Genomic DNA, 13,257 nt, shown 5'->3' on the forward strand with positions numbered 1-13,257 from the left:
CTAACATCCCCTCTCTCTTGGGCCAATTGATATTATTTTCTATCTTTTAGGTGGAGCTTGAGTGGCTCTAGTCAAGCATATCTTAGTTATGATTGGTGTAAAGTTTTCCCGTCTCCGTTTAAAGTAATAGGCTCTGAGAAATTCAGAGCGCATGCTCAGTGAGGGGTGGTCGCACCTTGGAGGCGGGTAGCTTTTGGGATGGAGGTGTGTTTTGGTATTATAATGATATTATAATGAGCAAAAAGTACACTAGGGTCCAGCATTTGTCAAAACATGAGAGGTCTTTGGCTTAGGGTGGCAAAAAGTGCAGCTTTGTGCACAAGAACAATCGAGGCCCCACCTGATTACAGAGCCTAGCCGTGGTGTCTCCACTCCACTCTACGCTCCGTGCTGTTCCTTGGAGCTAGCACACCAAGTTTCCCCAGCGCGATAGCATCTAAGGTTGGGAGCCTAGGGAACGCTCAGGTAATGCAGTTATGCCCTACCCTGAAAGCCTCTTCAATGCTGTACCTTTTCCTTAAAAATGGGAATGTTAGTTTTATTTTCCTAGTTACTTCAGGCATTTACACCACAGGCAGTCCACTCATGTGCCTAAGCTCTCAAACACCTTTTAGAAAGTACTGTCTCTAAATTACCACTTCTCCATTAATCTACTCCCAATTTTGGGGAGGAGAGAGATATGTTAAAGGGGAGGTTTATATTATTTAGCTAAATGACAAGGGACAGCTCCCAGGTGAGTGACAAGGCACAAATGGAGGCCACATTTTTAGGCAGTCTGCACTGACAAAACTCTAATACCTACATTCCCAGTCTCTGAAGTCCTAACTTAAAGGATTACCGCTAAGACAGACACCTTTGTGCACCTCAGATGTCAAATGGTGTTTACATTTGAACAACTCACTGCTCTTCTCTATCTCCTGTAATTACTGTGGGAGTTTAGCCTATATTATTTTTTACATATCTGAGCAGAGGTGAAAGAAATCCCAAATTGTGTGGGTTTGTGGCTGATAAGGAAGGTTCTGGGCCCCATTACAGGCCTAGGACATCAAACTCAGAATGAGATGCATCAATTGACTCCCTGTGATCACTTCCCTCAGCATGGGAAAATGTGATCCCTGCCAGTCACATTCTGGGTGTCCTGCCTAAAAGTGGAAGAAGACAAGGTGATTCTTTGATGAATCTTCTCCCAGTAGCAGGAATGACACTGCTGGAAGTAAGTGTCTCTCCCCAGCTCAGAGAGGGAACATCAGGGATTGCTTCAGCCTGATTCAAAATCATTTCCCTGGAGTTCCCTCGTGTCAAGAGCTCCCTGTGCTGCTAAGCTGGGCCTGGCTCCTGGGCCCAAGGGGAGCTCCTGGCAAGCGGGCAGCACTGCAGAGAGACAGCTCTGCCCAGGAGCAGCTCCTCTGCACAGTGCAGCAGGGCTGGGGGCACTGCTTGCAGGGGACAAGGGTGGCTGAGAGAAGGAAAGGAGATGTTAAAGTCAGCGTGGAGGGGGGGATGCTGAGAGCTAATGTCGTCTACCTGTAAAGCTATCACTGCTCAGAGAAGATGATGGTAGTGGACACCTCTAGAGGTCCCTTCTGACTCAGGGGAGAAGGGGCTGGACTGTGCAGTCAGAGTGCATGACAATCCTGTGTTTTGAGGCCTTTATGGTGTTTGTAATCCCTGCTTCTCAAGGTTACCCAGTGAGTGGGGTAATTCTCAAAACAATGTTCTTCCCCAAGGGAACCTGGAGTACAGCTGGTACAAGAATACTACTGAAAACTTCCCAGAAACTCTACCAGGCATTCCAGAATAAAGAAATCACAAACTTGTGATTACAAATAAGGAGATCGGTTCCAGGGCAGATGTGTTCTGTAGCGGAGAGGGCATTGAGGCAGGCAAGGCTCTTTCCTGCACTGAGGCCACTCGGGAGCCACCAGCAGCCAGAAAGGACAGCAGGAAGAGGTTCTTCACAGAGAGGGTGGTTGCACACTGGAACAGGCTCCCCAGGGAAGTGGTCACTGCACCGAGCCTGTCTGAATTTAAGAAGAGATTGGACTGTGCACTTAGGCACATGGTCTGAACTTTTGGGTAGACATGTGCGGTGTCAAGAGTTGGACTTGATGATCCTTAAGGGTCCCTTCCAACTCAGGATATTCTATGATTCTATGATTCTATGATTCTATCATGGGAAGGTCTATGCGACACTGGGCCTACTGGCTCCAGATGGGATGCGCCCCTCTCAGAGGGGGAGAAGGATTTTTGCCCAGGAGTTAGTGGAGCTGATAGACAGGGCTTTAAACTAGAGTTGAAGGGGGAAAGGGATAAAATAAGGCCCACCGGTGATAAGCTAAGTGATGGAGTGCAAAACCTTGTCAGATGTCAAGTGGGAATATCACAAGGCTGACACAAGCAGGTCCAGGAGGTTCCTAAAGCACCGCGACGATAACTTCTTGGTGCAAGTGTTAAGGGAGACAACTAGGAAAGGTGCCCTCCTAGATCTGTTGCTGGAGTATACAGAGAGTGTTGTGGGGGCTGTGGAAATTGGTGGCTGTCTTGGTCATAGTGACCATGAAGTGGTTGAGCTTAAAATTTTTGTGACAGGAGGAAAACTGCTGCCAAAACTTCAGCCCTGGATATGGGGAGAGCAGACTTCAGGCTGCTCAGAGGACTAGTTAGCAAGGTCCCCTGGGAAACTGCTTTTGAAGGTGTCGGTATCCATCAGTGCTGGTCAGTCTTTAAACACTGCATCCTAAAAACACAGGTAGTCAAGAAGGTGGGGAAGCAGGCCAGCTTGGCTGACCAGGGATCTTATTCTGGAGCAGAGGGATGAAAAGAAAGTGTATGGCTGTTGGAAGCAAGGTCAGGCAAAGTGGAAGGACTACAGGGATTCTGTTCGCTTTTGTAGGGAGAAGATTCCTGTGGCCAAAGCCCAATTAGAGTTGAAGCTGGCCACATCTGTGGGTGACAATAAGAAGTTTTCTTTTAAATATATGAATAGAAAAAGGAGGACCAGAGAAAATATAGATCCTCTACTTGATGGGGAAGGTCACCTCACAGACAAGGACATAGGAAAAGCAAAGATGTTTAATGCCTTCTTTGCCTCCATCTTCAATGCCGAGGATGGGCTTCAGGACCCTGAGTGCCCTGAGCTGGAGAACCGTGACAGTGGGAATGATAAACGCCCAACTGACCCTCAAGCGTGTGTGATTTGCTGCTACACCTGGATCCATTCAAGTCCATGGGTGTCCTGGTTTCAGTTAGGACAGAGTTAATTTTCCTCCTAGTAGCTGGTGGAATGCTATGTTTTGGCATAGGATGAGAAGAGTGCTGATAACACCCCGATGTTTTAATTGTTGCAGAGCAGTGCTTATACCAAGCCAAGGACGTCTCAGCTTCTTGCTCTCTCCTGCCAACGGGCAGGCTGGGGGTGCAGCAAGAGCTGGGAGGGGACAGACCCAGGACAGGTGACCCAAACTAGCCAAAGGGGTGTGCCATACTATCTGACATCATGCTAAACAATATATAGGGGTGGCTAGCCGGGGGGAGGGGGCCGGACTTCTCGGGGTTAGGCTGGGCATTGGTCAGCAGGTGGTGAGCAGGTGCATTGTGCATCACTTGTTTGTACACATTATTAGTAGTAGTACTATTATCATCATTGTTATTATTATTATTATTGTTATTATTATTTTTCTTGTCTTATTAAACTGTCTTTATCTCAACTCACGGGCTTCACTTTCCATTTCTCTCCCCCATCTCAGAGAGGGAAGGGGGAGGGTGAGCGAATGGCTGTGTGGTGTTTAGCTGCTGTCCGTGTTAAACCACGACAATGGGTCCGGATGGGATTCATCCCAGAGTGCTCAGAGAGCTGGCTGACATTATCACAGGGCCTCTCTCAATTATTATAAGAGTTGTGGGAATGTGGAGAGGTCCCAGTTGGCAAATGTCGTGCCAGTTTCAAGAAGGACAAGAAAGAAGACCCTGTTAACTACAGGCCTGTTAGTCTCATGTCAGTGCCTGGTAAAAGTACGGAGAAGATTGTTCTGGTAGCTATTGAAGTGTGCTTGGGGGACAATGCAGTCATTGGTCCCAGTCAACATGGGTTCATGAGAGGTAGGTCCTGTTTGACAAAATTGATTTCCTTTTATGATAAGATCACCCATCTAATTGATCAAGGGAAACCAGCTGATGTGATCTTTTTGGATTTCAGTAAAGCTTTTGTCACAGTTTCACATATGATCCTACTGGACAAAATGTCCAGCATATAGCTGGACAAAAATATCATACCTTGGGTGAATAACTGGCTGACGGGTAGCACTCAAAGGGTTGTGGCAAATGGCTCCGCATCAGGTTGGCAGCCAGTCACCAGTGGGGTCCCTCAAGGCTTCGTTTTAGGGCCAGTTCAATTAAATGTTTGCATAAACAATTTGGATGTATGACTAGAAGGTGTTTATAGCTAATTTGATTATGATACTAAACTGGGAGGAGTTGTTGACTCTGTTGAGGGTGAAAATGCCTTGCAGAGAGATCTGGACAGATCAGGGAGATGGGTGATCACCAACTGCATGAAGTTTAAGAAGACCAAGTGCCGGGTCCTGCTGGTCACTAAAAAGAATAGATCAGCACCTGCCCCTCCACTCCCCCTCGTGAGGAAGCTGTAGACTACGATGGGGTCTCCCGTCAGCCTCTTCTTTCCCAGGCTGAACAGTCCAAGTGACCTCTTCCGCTCCTCATACATCTTCCCCTCTAGGCCCTTCACCATCTTCGTTGCCCTCCTCTGGACACTCTTCTATAGTTTCATGTCCTTTTTGTACTGTGGTGCCCAGAACTGCACACAGTACTCGAGGCGAGGCCACACCAGCGCAGAGTAGAGCAGGACAGTCACTTCCCTCAACCAACTAGCAAAGCCATGCTTGACGCACCCCAGGATACGGTTGGTTCTCCTGCCTGCCAGGGCACACTACTGGCTTATGTTCAGCTTGCTGTCAACCACAACCCCCAGATCTCTCTCTGTGGGGCTGCTCTCCAGCGTCTCGTCCCCCAGTCTGTAAGCATAGCCAGGGTTGCCCCATCCCAGCTACAGGACCCAGCACTTTCTCTTTTAAAACTTCATGCAGTTGGTGATTGCCCAGCTCTCCAATCTATCTCTGCAAGGCTTTTCCACCTTCAATGGAGTCAACAACTCCTCCAAGTTTAGTATCATCAGCAAATTAGCTCAAAACACCTTCTAGTCCTACATCCACATTGTTTATAAAAACATTTGGGTAGACCCATGTGGAGCTAGGAGTTGGACTCAATGATCATTATGTGTCCCTTTTAACTTCGGATAGTCTATGATTCTATAGTAATATTCAGAGTTATGAATATAAGTATATGTTGTCGACGGAAGGAAGACACAGGCGCTCAATATGAGTGAACAATGAACTTCAACTTTAATGGATAGCTCAGTCGCCTTTTATCTAGTTCGAACATAATCAACTCATACATATTGCAAAAACTAAGCTCAGGATTGGCTAACATTTCCCGCTCTTTTCAGGTAGTTCCTCCTTCTTTTAGCCACCATCCCGCCTTAGGGACTTTCCCCATCGCTCAAGGGCATCGTGTCCTTGAGCCTGATTGGCTCTCAGCCAGCTGTGTACGTGCCAGACTCATGTGAGTTGAGTACGGTACTTTACTAGCCCATTGCCTCTTAACTGCCCAACATCCACGTGTCCTATTTCGCTTAACCATTCCTCCACAAGTATACATAAGTATGGGCATATATATAGGAAAAAAAAACAATCCCTGATTAATTTCTGTCAATTTCCAAATGCCTCTTGAACACTGGCAGGCACGGGGCATCAGCCAGGTCTCTAAGGAGCCTGTTCCACATTTAACCACCCTCACAGTACAAAATTTTTTCCTGATGTCCCATCTGAACGTCCTCTTGTGTAGCTTTGTGCCATTCCCATACCTTCTGTGGTCAGTTACCAAGGAGAAAAGATCATCACCTCCCTCACCACTTCCCCCACTCAGGAAGATGTTGAGGACAATGAGGTCACCCCTCAGCCTTCTTTTCTCCAGACTAGACAACCCAAGTGTCTTCAGCCTCTTCTCATACCCTTTAACCAGCATTCCCCCTTTTCTATTGGTTTCCAGACCAACAAGTCCCTGATCAGATAATCTCACAAGAATAAATATTTTCTCTCTCTCCCGTGCTATCTTCAGTCAGTGTGATTGACCATGTCTGGTTCCCTCACTGCCTCCTTTATCAATTGTCAGTCAGGTTTATGTCCTCAGATGTTTTGTGGTTTATCCACAGCTGTTAGCGAAGCACAACGCAGCCACTGTCTTCCTGACTCTCCTTAACAGAACCGGGGGAGAAAAATAGGAGAAAGATAGGGATAGAATCTTTATCAGGGATTGTAGCTCTAGGAAAGGGGCAATCCCTTTAAACTACAAGACAGTACATTTACATTAAATCTAAAGAAGAAAATCTTCACTGGGAGGTTGGTGAGGGACTGGAACAGGTTGCCGAGAGAAGTGTTGGATGCCCCCTCCCTGATAGTGTCCAGGGCCAGGATGGATGGGACCTTGAGCAACACTAGTAGGATTTGTTCCTGCCCATGGCAGGGGGGACTGGAACTTGATGGTCTTTGGGGTCCCTTTAACCCAAAGCATTGTATGTTTCTATGACTCTGTGGGCTGACAAGTGGTTTTGTAGCATATGTAGACAGAGAGATTTGAGTTTCTGTGGAAAAGTCGTGTCATCTCTTCCCCCACACACACTCCACAGCATCCCAGCAATATCTGCAAGTGCTTGGAAGAGGTGGTATTCACCCTGCCTTTCACGTTGAGGGTGTCTGATCACATAATGAGACAAGAACAGATGATTCTCCTGCCAACATCTTCTATGGAATTAGGAGCAAAGACAGCACTGGAAATAAATCCCGATCAAAACTTCAGAGAAGTGATTGTATCCCAAAAGACTGCTTGAGTGTGATTCAAAGTTGATTTCCCTGGAGGCCCACGGACTTGTCAAGAGCTCCCTGTGCTGCTGAGCTGGGCCGGGCTCCTGGGCCCAAGGGGAGCTCATAGCAAGCGGGCAGCACTGCAGAGAGACAGCTCTGCCCAGGAGCAGCTCCTCTGCACAGCACAGCAGGGCTGGGGACACTGCCTGCAGGGGACAAGGGCAGTGAGAGAAGGGAGGGAGATGTTAAAGGCAGTGTGGAGGGGGGATGCTGAGAGCTCACTGTGGGAGAAATCCTCACAGCCCTGAACAGGGTAAGTCTCTGGCTACAGGGCAATGCAGCTGTTGTTCCTGGTGCCATCTCCAGATTTGCTGGCAAATCCCACAGGCTATGGAAGCTTTCAGGAGGACTCAGGACTCAGGAGGAGTTTTTTTGGATAAGAGGAAAATGACAAATTCCAGAGCAGGGATTACCTTCCAAAGGTGTCAGAGGGGTAAAACATGAGGTTTCCTTCTTGTGGGGCCAGCTGCAAGTTGTGCAGCCGGGCGTTTAGATGGGGTGTCCAGGGCTGTGGTGCAGAGCAGGGTCCCTGCTGTGCCCCAGGGGCTGTGTGCCGGGGCAGGGCCTCTGCTGCCTGCCAGGCTCAGCACTCAGCCTGCCTGGGGATCTGCCCAGGACACTGCGGGGAGAAGCTGTGGGAGGAAGGAGGCCACCCAGAAGAGTAGGGGGGAGTCTTTCTGCTTCCCAGAGCCTGCTGCCTGGGGCAGGTACCTGTCTCAGAGACCACCACCAGTCCCTGGTGGTCTTTATCATGTACCTACAGGGCAGTACTGACCCTTCCAGAGAGCAAAGTTGACTAACCTGATCTCTTAGGCATTCTTAGGCAACCAAATCAAAGGCTCCAGGCAGAAGCATGTATTCTTCCCTGGAAAAGGCAGTGTGTCTTGTTGAGGATGTTTCAATGAGATATGGCTTAGGTTTTGCTCAGAAAACACTATCTAACTTGCCTCTTTAAATTCCTCCATAAATAGGCTGCTATGCCCAGAAGCAGCAAATGTCCAACAGCAGCTTCTCCACAGAGTTCCTCCTCCTGCCATTTGCAGACACACACGAGCTGCAGCTCCTGCACTTTGGGCTCTTCCTGGGCATCTACCTGGCTGCCCTCCTGGGCAACGACCTCATCCTCACAGCCATAGCCTGCGACCACCACCTCCACACCCCCATGTACTTCTTCCTCCTCAACCTCGCCCTCATTGACCTGGGGTCCATCTCCACCACTGTTCCCAAAGCTATGGCCAATTCCCTGTGGGACACCAGGGCCATTTCCTTCTTCAGTTGTGCTACCCAGGTCTTTATGTTTGTCACATTTGTCACAGCAGAGTTTTCTCTTCTCACCATCATGGCTTATGACCGCTACATTGCCATCTGCAAACCCCTGCACTACAGGACAATAATGGACAGCAGAGCTTGTGTCAACATGGCAGCAGCTGCCTGGGGCAGTACTTTTCTCTATGCTGTGCTGCACACTGCCAATACCTTTTCCCTTCCCCTCTGCCAAGGCAATGCCCTGGACCAGTTCTTCTGTGAAATTCCCCAGATCCTCAAGCTCTCCTGCACTGATGCCTGTATCAAAGAGGCTAGGCTTATTGTGGTTAGTGCCTCTTTATTATTTGTGTGTTTTGTTTTCCTTTTGCTGTCCTATGTGCAGATCTTCAGGGTTGTGCTGAGGATCCCCTCACAGCAGGGCCGACATAAAGCTTTTTCCACATGCCTCCCTCACCTGGCCGTTGTCTCCCTTTTCACCAGCACTGCCATATTTGCCTACCTGAAGCCCCCCTCCATGTCCTCCTCCTCCCTGAATCTTTTGCTGGCAGTTCTGTATTCGGTGGTGAGTCCAACAGTGAACCCCCTCATCTACAGCATGAGGAACCAGGAGCTGAAAGATGCGGTGTGGAAAGTGATGAATGAGTGTTTTTCAGAAGCAATAAACTGCCTGTCTTAGAATCATAGAAACATAGAACTGCCTGGTTTAGAAGAGACCTCAAAGATCATCTAGTTCCAACCCCCCCACCCTGGGCAAGTATGCCACCCACTAGATCAAGTTTGCCAGGGCCCCATCCACCCAGGCCTTGTAGACCTCCAAGGATGGGGCATCCAGAAGTTCTGTGGGCAACCTCTTACAGAGCCTCACCACCCTCTGAGTGAAGAATTTCCTTCTAACCTCTAATCAAAATCTCTGCTCTTTTAGTTTAAAACCATTCCCCCTTGTCCTGTCATTATTTGATTGAGCAAAGAGTTGTTCTCCATCTTTTATTATGCCCCCTTTAATTACTGAGAAGATGCAATCATCACAGACAGCCCCTCGTAACCACCGTTCCCTGCACTGGGCTTTTGCTCCAGCTCAGACAGGTGGTTTGTAGGCAATGAATTCACCCTAAAGCCTTCTCTTCTGCAGGCTAAACCAACCCAACTCTCTCAGCCTTCCTTCATAGGAGGGGTGCTCCAGCTCCTTGATCATCTTTGTGGCCCTCCTCTGGACCTGTTTTAACAGATCAACATCCTTCTTGTGCTGGGGCGCCAAACCTGGATTCAGTACTCCAAGTGGGGCCTCACAATAGCAGAGTAGAGGGGAACAATCACCTCCCTCGACCTTCTACCCACTCATCCTTTGATGAATCCCGGGATGCAGTTGGCCTTCTGGGATGCAAGCTCGCACTGATGTCTCATGTTGAACAGTTCATGTCCACGAGAACAAGAATCTTCTCTGCAGGGCTGCTCTCAATGCGTTCTTCTTCCAGTCTGTCCTCATGTCTGCGTTTGCCCTGAGACAGGTGTAACGCCTTGCACTTGGACTTGCTGAACATCTTCAGTTTCTCATGGACCCACTTCACAAGCTAGTCCAGGTCCCGTTGGATGGCATCCCTTCCTTCTATTGCATCAACTGCACCACTGAGTTTAGTGTCACCTGCAAACTTGCAGAGGATGCACTCGAACCCACTGTCTAGTTCTTTTTCTGCATATCATTCATAATGTAACACATTAAAGGCCCAGATGCAGGTTTGTTTGTTTTTTATTTTGTTTGAGGATATATTTTTCTTTATATTGCTTGTGAAATTATTGTCCACAAAAAAATATCTTTGTTCATATTCTTTCATTTAAGTATCTACATGTCCCATGTGACTCCCGGACTTGGTGTAAACAAGGAGGCAGGCTCTCTGTGTATTTAAATAAAAAAACTGACCCTGCAGTGATATGCTTGCCCGAGATCTTCCCTCAGAGACCTGCAGTGAAGCTGCAGGGGCACTTGGCTGTGTGCAGGGGTGGAGGGAAGAAGTGTCCTGGTACAGCAGCACTGCCAAGGAGCCCCAGAGCTTCGTCTTTCCCAAGTTGCTCTCCCTTTCACCTAGTACTCTCCTACAGAGCCCTTGTGTTGCTGCGAGGACTCATTGCTCTTGTCTCTTGCTCACCGTGCTGCTCTGGGGCAGTCCTGTGTCCACAGGCAGGGACAGGCCAGGGGCACTTCTCTAATACAGCTGGCTCCGTACCAGCATCTGCAGCATAAAAGGATCTGTTGAGGGCAGTGCCTGAAGGCTCAGATATTCTCCCAAAGCTACTCCCACGGATACTGCAAAGTAAAGATAACTTTTTGAAGTATAGATATAGTGCTAAATCTGGGTGGGAACAGGCAAAGGAGAGCTCTGCAACTGCAGGGAACACAGCAAGTACAGGGAAAGCAGTCTGCTGCATTGTCATACCTCAATTGACATTTTGTAGACTGAATACAGTGAATCACCCCAAAACATCTAATGACATTGGAAATAAGTTGGATGCAATGATCCTTGTGGGTCTCTTCCATCTTGGCTATTCCGTGAGTCTCTGACTCTGAAGGAGGCCAGCTATCTGTACGCACCCTCCATGGTCAAAGAACCACTTGTGTGGGAGGCAGTCAGTACCAGTGCCCCCCACCAGCTGGCTCTGCCTTCCCAGCCTGACCAGCACGGCCCTGCAGAGTGCCCCACAGCCCCGCGCACCACAGTCCCCTCACTCTGCAGAGCAGCACCACCAGCTCAGGGAATGTGGGCAGCATGGGCAGGGGCTGCAGGAATGGCTGCTCAGGCCAGCCCAGATGTGCTGGCCTGGGACAAGACTGTGTGGGACATGGGGTGTCCTGGGAGCAGAGCAGGGCTCTGTGTGTGTGCAATGGTGGTGCCTGAGGAGCCCCAGGGGCAGCAGTGTGGTGCTGTTCTGGGGAATAAGGCTGGCCTGGGTGGTTGCAGGCTTCCCTGGTGAGTAGTGTATGGGGGTATCTCCTGCAGATGGCAGCAGCAGGGACACTGCACTGACCCCCCACTTCTCCATTTGCTGCTTTGTTGCCATCCCAGCCTAGGCTGCTCTGCTGGGCCAGGCTGGGCTGGGCTGGGCTTAGCTGGGGACACTAGAGGCAGGTGTGGAGAGCTGGGGAGGGTCTGGGATGTGCTGGCCTCCTAGGAGGCACTGGGAGGACCAACAGGGTGGACACTGCCACTGTCCATTTCCACGTGCCTCCTTCACCTGGCTCTGGTCCCCCTGTTTGTGAGCACTGGCTCCTTTGCCTACCTGAAGTTCCCTTCATTCTCCACCCCATCCACGGACTTGCTGGTGGCAGTTCTATACTCATCCCTGAATCTTTTGCTGGTGGTTCAGTACTCAGTGGTGCCTCCAGCAGTGACCTCCCTTATCTACTTCATAAGGAACCAGGAGCTCAAGGGTGAAGTGAGGAAACTCTTTGAATACATGCTTCAAGCAAGTCTTTGCAGACATTCTTCTTCTACATTAATCATGTGCCTACAATCGTTTCAGGACACTGACGTTTTCTGAAATTAACTGTTAGGACAATTTTCTTTAATTTTTATTTATTTATTAATACAGTCTAAAGCTGGTGAATTTGACTTACTTTTATTCTTAGTGTCTGCTATGTTTGTTTTTTTTTTTGTTGGTTTGGTTGGTTTTTTAAGTTTTGACCCAATCCTCTAATGTACTTATAGAACTGGGCTTCTTGTGCAGATAATGCCAATAAAGAAGAGAGCAGAATTTTACTGGTCTCATGTCCCATCTCCTCCCATCTCTTCTGCACCTGGGGGAGCAGCCCCAGCATGCACGAAGAGCTCAGACCGAGAGCCCAGCTGCCACATGGAGGAGCAGCCCCAGTTGCCTTTGGGGCTGCCCCTCACTGCCCACTGGGCTCTGCCTCTCTGCTGCCTGCAGGTTGGGGCTGCTGCTTCCCTGGAGCCATGGCCATGGCCAGCAGCAGGAAATGGCTGTTTCCCTGCTGCTCTCTTTTGGCTTCCACTTTGTTCTCTTGTTCCTTTGCATTTCTCTTAGCCCTCAGATCTCGTGTACTTTGGTGACAGTCCTGATGTCCCCACAGTGGCATCTCTGCCACATCTCTGCACTCGTCTTCCAAAGATAGTGTCAGAAATACAACCCAGGACACTTTCCCTGGACAGGCCTGTTACTTTTCTGGGCTTCACCATGGATCAGAGTCCCCTAGAGATCACTGAAAGACTGTGAGATGTCCTCTTGCTTGCACATAGCCTAGCAAATAGCAGCTGGCCTTTCACTGGCCTGGGAGTGTCCCAGATGTGCTGGGACTGATGGCAAATGGTATCCTGGAGGGGAATCTGGAGCTGCACTGTGCCTGGGCCAGGTCTCTTGTGCTGGCCTGGGGACTGGGGCTGTACCTGTGGGACACAGGCACTCTGTGCTGGGGATCTCCCAGGCAAGAGACCAGGAGTCCTACATCTTCATGGACCTCCATTTCCAGAGCCATGGCTGGCCCCAAAGGATCTACATCCTTCAGGTGAATTTTCAGGATCTATATTCATCATAGGAGAAGAAATACTGATGTTCACCTGTACTTGCATTGTCATCGCTTTCTCCATCATGGTGTACACCCTCATCTTCCAGGTACTTCCACCCATCTCGAATAAACAATCCCTGTTGAATGTCCCCTTTCCAGATGCCTGTCTGGACCTATGCACTTCCCATGGTTCTCCTGCTTTGTCCTCCCGTTACTCTTTGATCATTCAGACCGCTCTCACTGACCCAGTTGCTGCTTTGAGCTTCACTGAGTTCAAGGTTGCCCATCGATTAGCAGTCTGCCTAATGGTTTCTGTAGCAAGCTCTTCATCATTTATCATTGAATTAAGATCATATGGAATCATACTAATCTGAATACCTATAAATCTGACTGGAGACATATAAGATGAGGTGCTTGCTTTGCTGTTTGGAAAATTGCTGCATGTTTTCTTGTTGTTTGTTTTAAAATAAGGAAAAACCCTTT

The 13,257-nt window shown here is 49.0% G+C and overlaps 2 protein-coding genes across 2 annotated transcripts in view; one reads left to right on the forward strand and one right to left on the reverse strand.

Moving 5' to 3' along the window:
- Window positions 1–7,989: 7,989 nt before the first annotated feature.
- Window positions 7,990–8,937, forward strand: LOC311216441 (olfactory receptor 14A16-like; the record flags this gene model as incomplete). Its single annotated transcript, XM_084297976.1, has 1 exon — window positions 7,990–8,937. The coding sequence occupies one exon, from the start codon at window positions 7,990–7,992 to the stop codon at window positions 8,935–8,937; it is 948 nt and encodes a 315-aa protein (XP_084154102.1).
- An 892-nt stretch (window positions 8,938–9,829) lies between these two features.
- The window catches only part of LOC311216442 (antigen WC1.1-like), a gene marked incomplete at both ends in the record, with an annotated part of 34,953 nt that continues 31,525 nt past the window's right edge, over window positions 9,830–13,257 (reverse strand). The window contains one exon of the mRNA XM_084297977.1: window positions 9,830–9,948. Coding sequence (XP_084154103.1) covers window positions 9,830–9,948 — 119 coding nt within the window. The remainder of the gene's footprint in view (window positions 9,949–13,257) is intronic.

This window comes from Netta rufina, assembly GCF_964035555.1.
Source record: "Netta rufina genome assembly, chromosome: 18".
Classification (NCBI taxonomy): Eukaryota; Metazoa; Chordata; class Aves; order Anseriformes; family Anatidae; genus Netta; species Netta rufina.